Raw genomic sequence first — 19,038 nt, forward strand, 5'->3', positions numbered from 1 at the left:
CTGGCAGAAATTAGGGTTTGCAGGTTTTAGGGTTAGGGTTTCTAGAATTAGGGGTTCTGCAATTAGGGTTTAGGCAGAAATTAGGGTTTGCAGGTTTTAGGGTTAGGGTTTCCAGAATTAGGGTTTCAGCAGTTAGGGTTTTTGGCAGAAATTAGGGTTTGCAGGTTTTAGGGTTAGGGTTTCAGCAGTTAGGGTTTCTGCACTCGGGCAACCACGTCCTCACTCTGTGACACTCCTTCTACTGCTTGTTCTTCTTAGGGTTTAGGCCCCTCGGCCGGCATCTGTAAGTTGGCTCCATTCTTTAGGCTTTGACACGTCAGCAGTTTGTTACATCTCCCCTTCTTGAAAGAGAGTAATCGTCCGCGATTACAGCATATCTGCAAAACAACTTAAGTTAGCTCAAAAATTTCCGAGGGACATTCCGAGGGACAATCAGTTTGCTCTTTTTATTAAGGAGTTAGCTTCTCCTTTCTGCTCTTTTGATCAAGGAGTTAGCTGCTCCTATCGGCTGTTTTGATCAAGGAGTTAGCGTCTCCTTTCGTCCAGATCGGAACTCTTGATATTCCGGCGTAGTAAAATTAGCCATCACACCCAGACCATACTGATCTTCCTCGTGTGTCTTGATGCACTAAAATTACATACCCAGGCAATCTCATCCAATTAGGAATATTCAGTGGTTGGCACATCACAATGCAACACAAATGCTCACATATGCATGTTACAAGACATAGAAACATAAAGCCGCCGATGAACACTCCTCCCGCATAACCTAACAAGGTCCGGGCCGGGAGATATTCAACGACTCCCTCATCACTCCTCCCGCATAACCTAAAAAGGTCCGGGCCGGGAGATATAGAGGCCTTTTACAACCAAACGCCCCCCAGACCGCAGCATGCGTCGTTTGGAGGTGCTGAGAGTAACCACTGCTCAGACTTCTTAATACTCCTCCCGCATAACCATCCAGGTCCGGGCCATGAGTAACAACAACAATACTCCCCCCGTAAATAACCACAAGGGTCCGGGCCATGAGTAACAACAACACTTTTCAATCATTCAATACTCCCCCCGCAAATAACCACAAGGGTCCGGGCCATAAGTATGAACAAGCATTCTCAAACATAATTTCTCACTACTCCACTCGGGAGTAAAATCACCAATCATTGAAACCAGTATTAAAACCAAAGTCAAACAATTCAAATCGGCACCAAGATAGGTTCAAAACAGATACCATCCATTTCAAACAAATTTCAAACAGGATCACCAAACAAGTTCTCAAACAGATTTCAAACTTAAAAAGGCAATCTCGACATCAGTCGAGCTCGAAAAGTCGACGGACTTTCCATCCTAGAACCTGCACCAAAAATTAGGGTTAGGTTCATTCCATAAGGCCGTAGCCGAGCACAGCATGGTCCATCAGCTCTTGGACAGACAATGTTTCTTTGGCGGCGATGGTAGTCCCAAGATAGCAATCGCACCGAATCTCCAAGGTCATCTGCTTGTGAAGAGACATCTACTGAGAGATGTCGAGAAATTTCAAGTTATGATCTGCTAGGGTTTCCATGGCAAGCATTTCAGGATACCCCACTCTGCCAGAAGTTGCACTCCGAAGAAAGATGTCAGAAACCATATAACTTCGGGCAAAAATTTTCTTGAAAGCTTGCCAAGTACTTGGAGTATGCTGCTTGGTAGCTATAGACATCAACATCTGCATGGCACTGCTTCTGAGAAAAACAGTGACTTGAAACAAATCTGGATCCTTCTCTTGCATGGCTTATGCCCTGTAAGACATGAGCGGTGAAGACAGGAGCATGCCCGATGCGCGATGAAGTAAGGGTGGGAGTGGCTAACAAGATCCCTCAAATAAAATTCCAATAGCTTTGTCTGCTCTTTTGTAGGACCGGTATGCTTTCAGAAAAGCACACGCATGATGCTCTGATACCACTGTCACAAATGCGGGGACCACGTGCCAATAGAAAAGAACAGAATGAACAGACTTTTAGAACTTCAATAACAACTGAACTGAAAGAGAGAGACGACACGCGACACGGAGTGGCAGAATTCCACCCCAGAGAGTATTGGCCCCAAACCTTGGCGCCCCTTTCGGTATTTCTTTATATTGCATCATCAAAGTACAAGCCGGTACTCCAGACTCTGCACCTTCTCCAGGAAGCATGCCAGAGAATGAGCCCTAGCCTCATATTTAAAGGCCCTTGGCCTGAAAAGCAGTTATAGTAAAAAGCCTTTAAAACTCAAAAGCTTCTGGTCCAAAAAGCAGTTTACATGAAAAACTTTCAAACTCAAAAGCTTATGGTCCAAAAAGCAATGCCAAAAGCTGCCAGCGTAAATCACAGAAATCCGTACAGCCTGCCACGTCATCATGTCAGCGCAATTTTCGGAATTTGTCTGCTGCCTTAGGGTTAGGGCTTCTGGCAGAAATTAGGGTTTGCAGGTTTTAGGGTTAGGGTTTCTAGAATTAGGGTTTCTGCAATTAGGGTTTAGGCAGAAATTAGGGTTTGCAGGTTTTAGGGTTAGGGTTTCCAGAATTAGGGTTTCAGCAGTTAGGGTTTTTGGCAGAAATTAGGGTTTGCAGGTTTTAGGGTTAGGGTTTCAGCAGTTAGGGTTTTTGCACTCGGGCAACCACGTCCTCACTCTGTGACACTTCTTCTACTGCTTGTTCTTCTTAGGGTTTAGGCCCCTCGGCCGGCATCTGTAAGTTGGCTCCATTCTTTAGGCTTTGACACGTTAGCAGTTTGTTACAGATCACATTGCCAGAAAGTTGGGACACTTTTCGCACAGCTTTGAGTAATTCTACACCTCCAGATGGTTTGAACATAGCAGGTGTAGAAGGAAGTCTGCTTACTGAAGAAACCAATAGAAAGACAATGGACAAAGGCAAAGGAACAGCCTTAGTTGTCAGGGGAAGGACCAAAGAAAAGTACAAAGGTGGAAAGAGGAATCAGTCTCGTAGCAAGTCCCGCAGTGCTAAAGGCAAGAGTGACATAGAATGCTACCATTGTGGCAAGAAGGGTCACATGAAAAGAGACTGAAGAGAATGGAAGCCAGAAAAAGGCAAAGAGAAAGCTGAAGACCATGGTGAGAAGAACAAGTCCTCAGTGAAGATTCAAGAAATAAATGTGACAAACATTGTTGCAGAGGATGACAGTCTAGTGTCAGGAGACATCTACTTCTTGAAGAATACAATGGAGTCAGCTCTTCTTACAGCATCTGATGGAAATGCACTGAGTGACTGGATTATAGACTCAGGAGTATCACTTCATGTGTCTCCAAACAAGGAGTGGTTTACTTCTTATGTGACCACTAAAGATCATGTTCGGCTAGACAATGGGTAGACATGTGAGATCTTAGGTGTTGGAGATGTTTAATTGAAGTTTCAGAATGGCTCTTCTTTCACGCTGAAGAATGTGAGACATGTTCCCGCAATTACAAAGAGCTTGATCAGCACAGGTTTACTTGATGATGCTGGCTACGTCACCATTTTTGGACAGAACATGTGGAAGATATCCAAGGGTTCTATGACAGTAGCACATGGAGTAAAGTCTGGAGGACTTTACATGATTTATGTATCAAATGTCTCTAAAAATGTAATCAATGTAACCGTGCAGCCGAACGTTTCTTTGTGGCATAGCCGGTTAGGACATATGTCCAAGAAGGGAATGGAAATCTTGTCTCGTTCTGGTTATTTGCCTGGCTTTTCATTTAATGATTTTGAATTCTGTGAACATTGTCTGTATGGTAAGCAAACACAGCAGCCACATAAGCATAGACGCAGTAGAAGAGATACACAGTTGGCACTTGTTCATAGTGATTTGTGTGGACCTATGCTTAACCTATCTCTAGGGGGAGCTTCTTACTTTATGACATTTATAGATGATTACTCGAGGAAAGTATGGGTTTACTTTCTCGAGCACAAGGATGAAGCGTTTAGTGTTTTCAAAACGTTTGTGACACTTGTGGAGAATCAGAGTGGCAAGAAGCTTAAATGCTTACGCACTGACAATGGTGGAGAGTATGTTTCAAAGGCCTTTCAGGACTTTTGTGAGTCAAAAGGTATAAAACGTGAACCTACTGCTCCTTACAATCCTCCTCAAAATGGTGTTGCTGAGAGGATGAACAGGACCATACAAGAGAAGGTCAGAAGTATGTTGTCTAATGCACAGCTGCCAAATGGGTTTTGGGCTGAAGCTGTATCAACAGCTGTTCATCTTGTAAATAGATCTCCTAGCAAGGTTTTTGCAAAAGGATTCAGTGCCAAAGATGGTATGGTCATGCAAAATGCCCTCATACAAGCATCTCAGAGTCTTTGGCTGTGAGGCATATACTCACGTTCCAAAGGAATTTAGGAACAAACTTGAGCCAAAGAGTAGAAAGTCCATCTTTCTAGGCTATGGTAATTCTAGTGAGATGGGGTACAGACTTTGGGATCCCGAATCCAGAAAGGTTGTCCGTAGCAATGATGTTCACTTTAATGAATCCAAATATCATTCTAAACCAGAGAGGGTTGAGGAGATTAGAAGAGTTGTCTTCCAAGAAGATGGACCTGCACGTGCAAGACAAAATGTCAGGGCTCAAGAGGAGCAAAGACAGGATAGAGTGGAACCACAGGTTGTGGCTGAGCCTGAGCCACCTATTGTGCGTAGATCTGGACGTGTCACGCGACCTCCTGATAGGTTTGTTCCATCTATGAATTATGTCATGTTGACTGATTGCAATGAGCCTTCATGTTACAAGGAAGCAGTGCAAATGAAGGACTCCGGGAATTGGCAATTGGCCATGCAGTCAGAGATGACAGCTCTGCATAAAAACCAAACATGGAAGCTAGTTAAATTACCACGGGGTAAAAAGGCTCTACCCTGTAAATGGGTTTACAGGTATAAGATCACCGCTCATGATAGTCAGCCAAAGTACAAAGCAAGGCTTGTTGCCAAGGGCTTTAAGCAAGAACAAGGCATTGACTTTGATGAAGTCTTCTCTCCGGTGGTCAAGATGACTACATTGAGATGCTTTCTTGCATTGGTTGCCATATTAGATTTGGTGTTGCACCAAATGGATGTCAAGACAGCGTTCTTGCATGGTGATTTAGATGTGGAAATTTACATGCAGCAGCCAAAAGGGTTTGTTGAGAAAGGCAAGGAAGATTGGGTATGCCAATTGTTAAAGAGTCTTTATGGCTTAAAACAATCACCCAGGGCATGGTACCATAAATTCCACAAGTTTATGCTTTCTCAAGGCTACAAACGTAGTGAGTTCGATCACTGTCTATATACAAAGAAGGCTAAGGATGGCAGTTGGCTCATCCTTATTTTGTATGTGACATGTTGATTGCTGGCAAGCACTTGGAAGAAATTTCAGCTTTGAAGTCAAAGATGGCAAAATCGTTTGACATGAAAGACATGGGTGAGGCAAGTCATATACTTGGTATGCGCATTGAGAGAGACAGATCAAAGAAGTTGATTTGGTTATCTCAAACAGAGTATATTGACAAGGTTTTGCAACGTTTCAATATGGAGAAGGGAAAGGCATTGAGTGTTCCATTGCCACCATATGTGAAACTTAGCAAACAAGATTGTCCTGTGTCTGAGGAAGAACAGGCTGAAATGGATAAGATTCCATATGCGTCTGCAGTGGGTAGTTTGATGTATGCAATGATTGCTACTCGCCCAGACATTGCATTTGCAGTGGGAGTAGTAAGTTGATACATGTCAAACCCAAGCAAGAAACATTGGGAGGCAGTGAAAGGAGTATTGAGATACCTGAAAGCTACAAAGAGTATGCGTATATGCTATGGGGGTCAGGAGCTAAGTGTAAAGGGTTTTACAGACTCAGATTATGTAGGTGACTTAGACAACCGAAGGTCTACGTCAGGGTATGTCTTTACATTGGCTGGTGGAGCAATATCATGGCGTTCTAGATTACAAGATTGTGTTACTCAGTCTACTACAGAGGCTGAATATGTTGCAGCATCAGAGGCATGCAAAGAATCAATTTGGCTTAATCGACTAGTAACAGATTTGGGAATCAAAGAAGAGATGCCTGTGTTATATTGTGATAGTCAAAGTGCTATACAATTGGCTCGCAATCCAGTTTATCACTCAAAGACAAAGCATGTGGATGTGAAGTATCATTTCATCAGGGAAATGCTCGAGGATAAGCAACTTCAGCTTGTCAAAGTTCACACCACAGAAAATCCTGTTGATCTACTTACAAAAGGACTTCCCTCAGAGAGCTTTTCGCATTTTCGCAAGCAGTTAGGTGTAGGGTAGTACATCACTTCTCTACATCTCTTGTATATTAGCTTGTATAGTAGCTTCTCTCACACTTAAAGTACCACATTGGACTTTAAGTGGGAGGTTGTTGGGGTATAAAGCCCAATGTGGTCGCCCAGGTAAGTGGGCGGGCCGCCAGGTATGTAAACATATTCTTTTGTAAAAACCTAATAAGAACTCACTATACTCTACACATTACAGTAGAGCGAGTTCACCATATCATCGTGCTCTTCTTCTCGCACTCTCTCTCACGTCGCACTTCCGCTCGTACTCCTTCAAGGTAGGTGTACAAGACCAACGTCACAAGAGGAGAGGATGAGGAAAGCCCGCAAGCTCAACGTAAGGCTGGAGGGAGCCTCTCCCGAACAAAACGCAATGGAGCTATGTAAGATGTTGGGCTACACTCAAGAGAGAGCCATTTGCCGAAGTACAGATGACTACAGATGAGGCCAAGTACAAGTGGGTAAGGATATAGCTGACACATAAGAAATCCACATTGCATTATGCTACTTCCCCCCAAAGGGGTCTACACATGCTAGACCCGAGACTAATAACCACATACAAGAAAGTGCGGATGGGAGATGGGCTACACAAGGGAGGGGAGGGGGTGATTTGGCGCATAGCCAAAGGTGCGAAAGCATAGCAATAGAGAAAGAATGCACGAGAGAGGAGAGAGAGTTGTGGGAACCAACCAACGGTCAACCAAGGCAATGAATTAGATGATAATACAATGGAGGTAGAGTGCTACTTATAAAAGCAGCCCTCGCATAAATTGCCAAACCCACACTCATGTCAAATAAGTAAAATAAATACCTAGTCTTGGGCATTCACTTGAGATGCATAAAATTTAACACCCTCTCACAGCTCATAGTGGACGTAAGTAGGAAGACCGAGTCGATTAAGAAGCTGCCAAGGACACCGCAACAATGGCCGCCTACCGAATACATCTCGGATTTGCATCCACCGTCACCAAAAAGAATGCCATCTTGAGCCTTGATTGCCTTATAGAAAGTTGAACTATGGACCACACTACCTCCAAGAATCCCCAATCGTGCACTGTGAACACACCACATCCAAGGTTTTCAAGACAATGAATTTTGGAACTCACCCTATCCATACCCCCACCAGCAACAATGAATTGTCTTCAACACATCCATAGAGTTTTGAATACGTCATGTTGGTTCCTTGCCGGATGCAATGTGCATTGAACTCCAATACATGGGACTGGGCACACGGGTTCAAACAAGTATTGGGAGCACCACTTGCCCCTACCTTCCACTCACGTGCCTGAAGCATGTTTCAGTAACCACCAACAAAATCGAAAGCTGGAACTTTTGCTAGTGTAGTTTGTGCCACTGTCACAAATTGCTCACGTGTCAAGCCACTAAAGAACGGAGCCAACCTACAGATCCCAGCCGAGAAGCCTAAACCCTAAATGAAGAAGCAGAAGAAGTTTCACCCACTTGCAAAGTCTTGTCGAGTGTCCTATTTTTAAAGAAGAGTTCCGACCAACTTATGGGACCCCGTCATGGGGTCCAAGGGACCTATAGGCATTAAAATAAAGCAAAACCGCACGCACACACTCACAATCCCTTGTGTAGCGGTCTGATGATGTGGCAACTGTAAGGACGGATTTCCACAATTCGCACTGACATGATGACGTGGCAATGTATGGATTTTCGCGTTTTGCGCTGACAACATGGCATGTATGGAACCAGATGCTTTTGAGTTTCAAGCTTTTCATGTAACTGCTTTTCAAGGCCAAGCGCTTTTAAATATGTGCAGAGGGATCATTCTCTAGCACTCTTCCGGGTGAAGGTGCAGAGCGCGAGTACCAGCATTGTACCGAGTTCAAGTAATATAAAGAAATACCGAAAATGGTGCAAAGGTTTGGGGTCGATACTCTCTGGGGTGGAATTCCCCCACTCTGTGTCGTGTGTGCGCTTTCTCTCTTTTAACTCAATCTGTTCTTTTCCGTTGGCACGTGGTGCTCGTCTCGTGACAGTGGTATCAGAGCTTCATGCATGTGCTTTTCTGAAAGCATACTGGTCCCACCAAAGAGCAAACAGAGCAAACCGGCGCTTTCAAAGTCTACTGGAATTTTATTTGAAGAATTTGTGTCCAAACCCTGGACTTATTAGCCGCTCCCACCTTACTTCGTCATGCATCGGGCGTGCTCCTGTCTTCACTGCTCTGTCCTACAAGGCATAAGCCATAAAGAACCCAAGACATGGCGTTCATGGATTCAGCGAATACTTGCAATTTCTCCTCGACGAGCTTCGCGACATTCTTTCGCAGCATCCTCAGCAGAATATTCCGATGCTGCAAAGTTTTCAACAGTTTTTGAATTACACGTTACCCCCTTTGATGCCCCAAGTGGTACCTCCTCTAGCACCAGAAAGTACAAGAGCTTCCAACGCGCAACCTTCCCAGTCGTCTATTCCGATCAAGGAAGTCTTCAAGAATATGGTGCAGCCATCTAACCGTGATGATGTGCAACTGCCTTTGCCACCGTCGTTGCCACCACCGCCACCAGGCTACAATGGTTGGAGCCCATATGGATACCCTTATTATCCATACCCAAGATACGCGCCTAACCAACCAAAAGATTTCAAGGATGCCAGCACGACAGTCAAATTTTTACCTTTTTCAGGATGAAAGATCGAAAGAAAGCATTGCAGTTCCTACAACAATTCGTCAACATCTATGCTTTGGGGAACTATACAGAAGAATTAAAGATTTCTTGAGCAGTGGGATTTCTTAAAGATAATGCCATGCAGTGGTGGAGTTCCATCGTGACACAACCACATGCTCCAAGGACTTGGCAAGCTTTCAAGACAATATTTGCACGCAGTTAGATGGCTTCTCTCTTTGAAGTCCGGATCTTTGCAGAATGGGGCAACTTGAAAATGCTTGCCACAGAGACCATGGACGACTATAACCAAAGGTTTCTCGACGTCTACTTTCCGGTGTCCTTCTTTAAGTTCATTTCCTTGGAGGACCAATGCGAGCGATACACCATCTAAGCCGCGATCGGCTACAAACTGATGAAGGGAAAGTTAAGAGTTTTTCAACGAACCAACTCTGGCCACCAACCAAACCTCTCCGCAACAACGAACAAATTCTCGGGAGTCTCGTGAAACCCAACCTCAAAGGCCTCGTCTGACACGGTGTCAACAATAAACCCAATGCTTCAAATGTTTTCAAAGAGGGCATACATTCACTACATGTCCTGAACGAGCTTCAACGTCTTTAAACAACCTTCTGCTCCCACGACATAACAATCCTCACGGTCACCTCAACGATCCTCAGGGTCACCTCTAGCTAAAAGAGCTAGACCCGCTATTGGACTAGTCCTTGATATCTATGGCATACGCCTTGAGAGTACAAATGAATTATGTCGAGCATATAGCAAAGTCAACGGCTAGAAAGCCCTTAATTTCTTTGACCGCGGAGCTACAAAAAACTTCATCCATCCAAAATTCTTGAAGCAGATGCACTTTGATTATGATGCAGAGGGTGGAGAAGTAGAAGCCGAGCTAGCCAACGGGCAAACTTAGAAAGTGGTACAGCTCATTCGTGCTCTTCCAGTGACTATCCAAGATTATCATGGAAAAGCCGATTTCCACATTATGAAGTTGGGCAATTGCGACGTTCTCTTGGGCATGCCTTGGCACGACAAGAATGATGTGATTCTCCACATCCAGAACCGAACCATTACCCTGATGCAGAAAGACAAGCCAATAGTCATCAAAGTTCGCTTGTCCGAGCAAAAACCTGAATGAATTTTTGAATTGTTTTGTAGTTAGATACTTTTAAAGTCTGTTTGAAAAAATATTGTTGGAAATTTGTTTAAAATGGATGGCATCTGTTTTAAACCTGTCTTGGTGCCAATTTGAACTGTTTGACTCTAGTTTTAAATAATGGTTTCATTGATTGATAATTTACTCTCGGGTGAAAAAGTGAGAAATGTTGTTTGGGTATTGTCTGAACCTCGGAATGACGCACATGGGATGTCTGGGGAGCGTTTCGTTGTATGTTGGAAAACCTCCGAACGACACGGACGGGATCTCTAGGGAGCGTTTGGTTGTATGCTTGAACCTCCAAGGAACACAGGCTGCGATCTGGGACCAGTCCCTGAACTCATGGCCCGAGCCTTTTTAGCTTATTTGCGAGGTGAGTGACGAGGTAGTCATTGAGTAGCTTCATACCGCAAACCGTCTATCTCGAGGGAGTGCTCAACGGTGTTGTTCGTTGTGTCTTGTAACATGCATATGTGAGCATTTGTGTTGCATTGTGATAAGCCAACCACTGAATATTCCTTTTTGGATTAGATACTTCTGAGAAGTCAACGACCCAGAATATCAAAAGTTCCGATCTGGAATGAGACTCCTTATTGGATGAGATTCTTCTGGGAAGCCAACGACCCAAGAAATCAAGAGTTCCGATTCGGAATGAGAAAAATTGATTGTCCCTCGGAAATTTTTGAGCTAACTTGAGTTGTTTTGCAGATATGTTGTAACCGCGGATGATTACTTTCTTTCAAGAAGGGGGGATGTCACAAATTGCTGAAGTGTCAAGCCACTGAAGAACGGAGCCAACCTGCAAATCCCAACCGAGAAGCCTAAACCCTAAGTGAAGAAGCAGAAGCAGCAGAAGAAGTTTTACTCAATTGGAAAGTCTTGCCGAGTGTCCTATTTTTAAAGAAGAGTTCCCACCAACTTATGGGACCCCGTCCGATAGGCCCAACGGACCTAAAGGCATTAAAATAAAGATTTGCGCAATTCGTGCTAACATGATGACGTGGTAGTGTACAGATTTCCACGTTTTGCGCTGACATGCGCTGACGTGGTAGTGTACGAAATTTCCTGTTTTGCGCTCTTAGCTTTTGGGCCAGATGCTTCTGAGTTTCAAGCTTTTCATGTAGCTGCTTTTCAAGGCGAAGGGTCTTTAAATATGTGCTGATGTGGCAAAGTACGGAATTCCCTATTTTGCACTGGTAGCTTTTGGGCCAGATGCTTTTGAGTTTCAAGCTTTTCATGTAGCTTCTTTTCAAGGCAAAGGGTCTTTAAATATGTGCAGAGGGCTCATTCTCTGGCACTCTTCAAGGTGAAGGTGCAGAGCGCAAGTACCGGCATTGTAATAAGTTCAAGTAATATAAAGAAATACCGAAAGGGGCGCCAAGGTTTGGGGCCAGTATTCTCTGGGGTGGAATTCTGCCACTCCGAGTCGCATATGCTCTCTCTCTCTCTCTCTCTTGCAATTCAGTCTGTTCTTTTCCGTTGGCACGTGGTGTCCGTCTCATGACAGCGACCCTGGCAAGCTCCGTTCAACACTTAGTAGAATCGATGTTACTATTGTCCTCATCAAGCTTCCCTTTGCAATTGTTCTTTGCGAGCTTTTGGATTTGCCTTTGGATTAGCAATCCCGAGACAAAATGAACACTCTTGCCATTATTGCAACAAATGGCTTAGGGACTCGACCCTTCTTGAAACTCAAACCTTGCCTTACAAGACTAAGACAGTTTCCTTCCTCAATGAGAAAGATCACCAAAATCAACCTTTTCCTTCGTGGTCCACAAGCGTAATGCCCTCGCCACCATCTCATGCTCTTCAGGCAACTTCGTAAGTACCAAGGCACCTAACTGAGTACTAGACAATGCATTTTCCATAGCCGCGAGTTGATCATGGATGACCTTTGCCTTCATCAAAAAAGATTGCATGGAAGTCTAAGCTTCAAACTTGATGGAAAATAACCGTCCAAGAAAGATGAGCGCTCACATCGTAAAGTTGATCAAATATTTCTCAAAGCTTTGACTACATTTTACTAGCAATTTCCAAAGTCTATACCGCGAGAGAGATTTCCTTCATAAGTGCCTAAACAATGGTTGATATCACCTTTGCATTACTCGCATCCCCATCAACACATGATTGAAGAAACTCATCATCCTAACATTGAGTCCACCTGTTGTTACCAAATCGCATGGGGTCTTGTCTCCAAGCCGTCAACGACATCCCATAAGCCTTTTTGTAGAAACCACAGCCGCATGATCAATTTCCAATGAACAGCGTTATCTCCGATCAGTTTTAACTTTCATCATGGCATTCGAAGAGGGAGGGACCATTTCGATGCAACAAAGCCAATGAAGCCAATACAGCAAAGCCATCGATGATCTCCTCTTCACACACACCTACCCCACAATCACGAGCCAAGAAGCTCCGATACCATGTCAAAGTCGACAATGTGCACGAGAGAAAGAGAGTGAGGGAGAAAGAGAGTTGCTCGAACCAACCACCAAGGTAATGAATTAGATTATAATACAATGGGGACAAAGTGCTCCTTATATACTCTCTTGGGGGACCTTAAGCACCACTCACATAAATTGCCCGGACCCAAACTTATGTCAGATAAGTAAAATAAATACCTAAAACTACAAAGTAAATAAATAGGATCGTACTAGGCATTCACTTGAGATGCATAAAGTTTACCAAGATTGTGATAGAAGAGATCCTACTAACACAATCCACATACTCTATATAGGCGAGAAGGGCGAGTTGTTTCTCATGGGGGACTTAAATGCCCTCACATAGAGCCATCACTGTGATATATTCCACTTGTGTTTTTCTACATGCTAAGTGTAGCCTCCAATGTGTTGATCCTTTTTTGAAGCAAAGGCTTTTCAAGAATGCTCCAAACTTGGTGTGAAACCATGTTGCATCGTGCCCTTTAGATTAAGTAGAGCTATGTATATGATGCTAGCTCCATTTGTACATTCTAGCACAACTCCTATCCTTGTTGGTCCACATATTGGCTTTTGGGCATAACAGCATGCCATGTGGCACCTCCAGGCCATGTGCATGTGACAAAGAGACAGAATTTCTCCTTAATGCTTCTTAAATGATTCAAAAACTTGATTCGGAGATCACTCTTGTTGAGTCAAGTAGAATCCAACTCAGGTGTCCATGAGACCGAATGCTCCATTCACATAAGAAGAAAAGGCCACTTCACTACAAGAACAATGAATATTGGAAATAGCTAACAACATTTTGTCCAAACCTTTCACATACTTAAGGCTACCGACAAGATAATTCCATAACTTTCACTAACAAGGAGAGAGAGCATCAGAAACTTCTGATATGTAAAGATAGAGCCCAATCCAATCTCACAAGAGGTAAAGATAGTTGTTAGCAAATATTGCTTTGCAACTAAGAAAATCATCAAAATATTTTGACTTCAGAAACTTTCCTAGAAGTACTCTTAGTTCAATACCATGAGCCTTCTTTATGCCTAAATAATTTTTGAGAGTAGTCTTCCAGACTATAGTGCGTAAAGAGAAACCTTACATTACACCTCTCAAACCCTTCAGAAGTAATGTGGTGAACTAATCTCTGTTTGTGATCCCTCCAACCAGAAACTGAACCGTTAGAAGTGCAAGCACTCACTGACCTACAGTTAAGATAGAAGGCATATCTTGTGCAATGTAAGGATAGAGCTACAAATAGGCAATCGGATCAATCCAAGGGATGCTCTACAAGAAATTTTTCAGATCCAAAAACTTCCAAAGTGACTAGACGGAAAAAATAACCCTTGGTTTGAAATCTCTTTTCCACAACATAGGTTTCTGGTGGTAGTTCTTCTTACTCTTACATAGAGAAAACTTTTCTTCCAAGGTAAAACCTTCAAGGCTAAAGGTTGCAAAGTTCTCACAAAAAACAACTCTCTGAGCTGCATACTGGAGAGGCAACATTAGTTAGTCTAAACTTGCAGCAAATTGAAGGTCACTCCCTTATCTTGGCAATTATTCAAGGTGAGAGAACTAGCAAAGCAAACCCAAAAGCCTTGAAGTTACTGAAACATGCAAGTAACAATAAAGTCCAAACAAAGAAATTTTTAACAGATGGAAAATTCAAAATATGCGGCTTGGGCAATAGGATACAGAAAACAAACAGAGATGCAAATCATGAAATTGCCAGAGACATTGATTTTATTTAGAACAAGGCAACGTATTTGCAAATCATCATTAACATGAAATCCCATCAATTCTGTGAAAAGTGTGCTCAAATGAAGATTCTGAATGCCACAATGAGAACTGGTGATAAAAGCACCTGATCAAAATCTTGCACACCAACTGATGGGCGAGATGGTTTTTCCGGCCTCGCTCTAATGTCTGTCGACACTTTTGGGATGACCAAGCCATCCAAAACCTTGAGATCAGCCGTGTGTTCTTCATCGACCACAACTAGTCTTGACCCTGGGGTACCCTTACAGTATAAAAGCCTGATATCGCAGGTGACATCAAACCCTCGGCCCAAGGCTTGCACAGCATTCAAAGCAGTGGTATGAGCTCCTCGATGTGAAGCAACTTCATCCGCCATAATCCAATCATGCCGTGTAAGATGTAATATGAATCACATAGGTAGACCCTTGTAGATGCAAATGGGCTGCTCGTTTGAGGCAGGCAAACTCAATCCTGCTTGTCTGCTACAATTTACAATAAAGTAAACTGCATTCTCGATTCGCTGCAGGGCCTTTCAAGGGCTGATCTCGACGCTTCCAGATCATAAACTTCAGGCGCTTAATTTTCAAGTGCTGATCACCAGGGAAATCCGGTGAAGAAGACGTGGATACGGCTGAAACTCAGAAATGGGCCTCGACCAAAAGAGGAAAACCCTATGGGAGCAGGAGGAGGAAAGAAGCTTCGAAGGAAGAAAGGAGGGCAGAAAGTGCAGGGCTTCAGCTGAATTGAATGAATGGCACATGCATGGACTCTGGAGGTGAGGGAGGAGGGAAGGGCACACACCCACACATGACCGGAGACAGGCAGCGGACCTCAAAGCACAGTTCAATTCAGCCTGAAGTTCTGACGTCCTTGACTTGTCATAAAACCCATTTTTCAAATTTAAAAATGAACAGTCAAAAGTCTTTCCTCTTTTGGGTCCCCCATTCTGACTTTGAATAGGAGGATTGGTGCATTGTGCAATTGAAAGACCGTTCAGATTTAGGCAGCGTTCAGAGTGTCTGGACAATAGTGTTCGCCGCAACGTGCCAGCTTGCGATTTGCAAAAAAAATTGTTACAGTGTTTCGAACCTGCCACGAATTCGGATGGCCTCCACTCCAACCCCCGAACGTCCAACTCCGTTGCAGTGAGAAACGCGGGCATGCGTCCATCCTTGGATCTACAACTCCCAGGCCAGTAACGTAACCAGTTGCCCCATCGTCATTAGGTGATTTCAGCTTACGCTTTTAGCATAATATTTGAATGTCCGGCAGTGTGAACGAGTTGGAGAGTGGAAAAGGGGTGTCGTGCGATGGGCGCACGCGCAGTCTGAACGGACCCTTAGAGCCCCGTTCCACCAAGTGGTTGGGAAACTTGCAGATCAAGTCCCCCAGCCACTTTGCAAAGAAAAGGGAGTTTATGTAAGTAGAACCCCCCTTTTGCAGAGCATTTATTTAATTAAGATTCGCCACCTATTATAGACTATTGCAATTCGCGCTTGTGAGTGCCATTCTAGCAAGCAGGTCACTGCTTGCAAGTCAAAAAGCGCAGCAACTGACTGGACAGTAAGTTGCGGTATAGATATTGGTATTGTTCAAGATTTTATGGCGCCTCCAGCGCGTGACGATATCCTGATAGGCGTTGCAAGTGCTGCAGCCACTAGGTTGGACGCAGCTCTTATAAACTTTCTTTAAAACAACTCACAATCTCCCTTAACTTTACCTAAGCAAACTTTGCCTAATCCCGTCAAACTTAAGCTACCCTTGTAGAAAACTCCCAAAGTTTACGTGGAATCCTCACTAGATCCTTCAAAGAAACACATGGCTTACCTTCTTTCTAAAAAGCACATGGCTTGGCTTTCAACAAGTGTGTGGATCTCTTACTCTCAAATTATCACATTTTGTGAAGCTCTTTTGTCTCTGATCATACTTAAATTCTTATTGGGTTCTTAAACTGAACGATTAAACAGCAACAAGAGATCAACAAACATGCATAAACAACCTAGAGAGATCAAAGGAAGAGAGTGAAAAGTAATACAACATTAAGGATTGAAATGGTCGATATCCCTTCAGCTTTTGTATCACTTGTACTTATTTACAAGCATAATACAACTTTATGTGTCTCGTCACTTGTACTTGTTTACAAGCATAATACAACTTTATGTGTCTCAGGGCCTTGTCACAATAGACCGCCCCTCCCACCCACCCTCCTTTTGCAGATGGCCTTTCAAGCTGATGTCACATTAAGATCTCAAACACAAGTTGTGCATTGCTGACAACAAATCAGAGCAGCCCAAATGGTTAAGCTTCTGGATTTCACGCTGTCTGCCAGGCTTCGTCGCCTCTAAAATCAACTCCCGTGTGCACTTTTCGCAATTGGCTACTGCTTGGAGAACTTGCCGAGAGGTCGTCCCTCTCACAAGGGCTGGAGGCCAACTTTCTCTTTTTCATCTACAAATAAAAGGCTACCACGTCAACATGGCTTGGGCTTCCCTAGCCCAATGTGACATGGGCCTCATCAACTTGAAGTACACACGAAATGAGAACCAACATAACATGTTAATGTTAAGGAGGGTAGATTAGTGTGCCATTTATGGCAATGGCATGTTTGGAGAGGTTAGTGTAGAGCTTGAGAGAGAGACACTACACAATAGAGTAGATGCAAAATAGGTTGATTATTGCACACAAAAGAGAGTACAAAGAACTGCTTTTATACAAGCTTGTTACATGGACCTTGCCTTCTATACATGCTTCTCATACACACAAGCTTCTTGCTGACACACACATCTTGCCTTCATCAATGGCACACACATGTTCCACATGCCTTCTAGAATAAGGAGTACAAAGAACTTCTTTTATACAAGCTTGGTCACATGGACCTTGCCTTCTACACATGTTTCTCATACACACAAGTTTCTTGCTGACACGCATCTCTTGCCTTCATCAATGGCACACAAATGCTCGGCATGCCTTCTAGACTAAGGGTTTTTCTTGTGAGTGTGAGGTGTGACAAAATCCACAAGCCCAACAATCTCCCCCTTGTGGGTTTTGCAGTGTACCACTCCCACAAAACACCTATCAAAAGACACGAGGTTAAGGTACACAATTGCCTCCCCTATACATAAAGGGCGTAGACTCAGAAATCCTCCCCTTGAATAAGTAGGGTTTGGAACACAAGAATCTCCTAGCACAATGTGAGATCACACAAATCCTTCCCTACAACACAAACGAGGGTATGGAGATAGACAAATGGAATGCTTTTATGATATATTACTGTCGTAGACTACTTTGACTTCACCATTGTTGTCGTCGATGGAGTCGTCACAAGAAGTCATGTTGATTTTGCATTTTCCCTTGTCTTTGTAGTGATTGTTGTTGCTTGAAGTTCTTGGAGGTTTGGTTGGATATCTGCAATAATTTGTAGAGTGGTTGGTTTGTCCACAATTCTTACAAGGGTTGATGGAAAAACAATCTTTAGAGAGGTGGTTGTCCCTGCCACAATGTGTACACTTAGTGATGCCTCCCCTTTTTGCTAATGAAAATGGGGAGACTATTTTAGAAGTATATTTTTTATTTTTTTAAATTGACTAGTTTCTAATTGGGGCATGGCGTTGGTGGTCATTTATTGCATTGGTTGGATGGGATAAGAATACTACGGAAAAATAATGAAAAGATTTATTTGGTTAGATACTCTATATTTAAAAGAATGGAGTTCGCATGGACATGATTGCTCCTTCGTGCATCCACAATGGATGGCAATGCAAGAGTCACCAATTGGCAGACATGGAGATGTCCATAGTAGAGAATACAATGCCAAGCTTGCTTTTGCATGCTAGCTAGCTCCCACATAATGAGGGTGGAGACAACCACAACATCAGCCATGTTGAGGCGTGGGAGACGTGCAGACGGCCACAAGCGCACTGATTAGCAACCCCCATATCTAGAGAGCTAATATACCTTGATTATGGGGCAGTACCTTGAGCAACGATGACCGGCGTTAGATTCAAATTTGGAGTCCAAGCGGCCAAGACGAGAGAGAGAGAGAGAGAGAGAGAGAGAGAGAGAGAGAGAGAGAGAGAGAGAGAGAGAGAGAGAGAGAGAGAGAGAGAGAGAGCTCCGACTCACTATAGGGTCGCTTGGGCCGGTTACTATCTTAAGATGTAGGCGTACAAAAACATTTCGCCTCCTCCTTTTTGCTTGCACGCACACTCAAAAGTCACATCATTTCACCTCCTCATTTTCACTTGCAAGCACACTCAAACATTTCACCTCCTCCTTTTCGCTTATAGGCACACTCAAACCGTCTCAGCAAGACAATGATATGCACTCTACTTGCAGCCGCTTGACCCTCATTTGGCTCTCTTAGCTCTATGACCTCCTCTTATGATACTGCACCCACCCATGCAGTACCATACATCCTGTCGTCATTGCCCCTTCCTCAAGGCTCGTGCTCACCACGGCCTGCACCAATGACTATTGGACCTCATTTTTCTTCATCATCATATTCCTCCCTTGCTACACAATCACTTGCATGACATTCAGGTTGCTCCATACTTCGACATTTATGTGTGTGTGTGTGTGTGTGTGTGTGTGTGTGTGTGTGTGTATGTGTGGTATGTATTTATATATATATATATATAGAGAGAGAGAGAGAGAGAGAGTCTGCAAACAAACATATTCTCGCATACACATGTACACATGCAAGGTGTAGACGGTGTGACACATGGTAATGTTGTCACTTACTATCAATTTTTCTCC

The 19,038-nt window shown here is 43.6% G+C and overlaps 1 protein-coding gene across 2 annotated transcripts in view; it reads right to left on the reverse strand.

Moving 5' to 3' along the window:
- LOC147432677 (MAC/Perforin domain-containing protein) overlaps positions 1–15,143 on the reverse strand; it is a 51,239-nt gene extending 36,096 nt beyond the window's left edge. Inside the window, exon 1 of one of the 2 annotated variants that reach the window (XM_086492521.1) lies at positions 14,390–15,143. In XM_086492521.1, coding sequence (XP_086348647.1) covers positions 14,390–14,659 — 270 coding nt within the window. In that variant the 5' untranslated portion in view covers positions 14,660–15,143. The remainder of the gene's footprint in view (positions 1–14,389) is intronic. The other variant, XM_086492522.1, reaches the window with a different exon arrangement.
- Positions 15,144–19,038: the final 3,895 nt, after the last annotated feature.

The sequence above is a fragment of the Adiantum capillus-veneris genome, chromosome 20, assembly GCF_014529385.1.
Source record: "Adiantum capillus-veneris isolate H3 chromosome 20, ASM1452938v2, whole genome shotgun sequence".
In the NCBI taxonomy this organism is placed as follows: Eukaryota; Viridiplantae; Streptophyta; class Polypodiopsida; order Polypodiales; family Pteridaceae; genus Adiantum; species Adiantum capillus-veneris.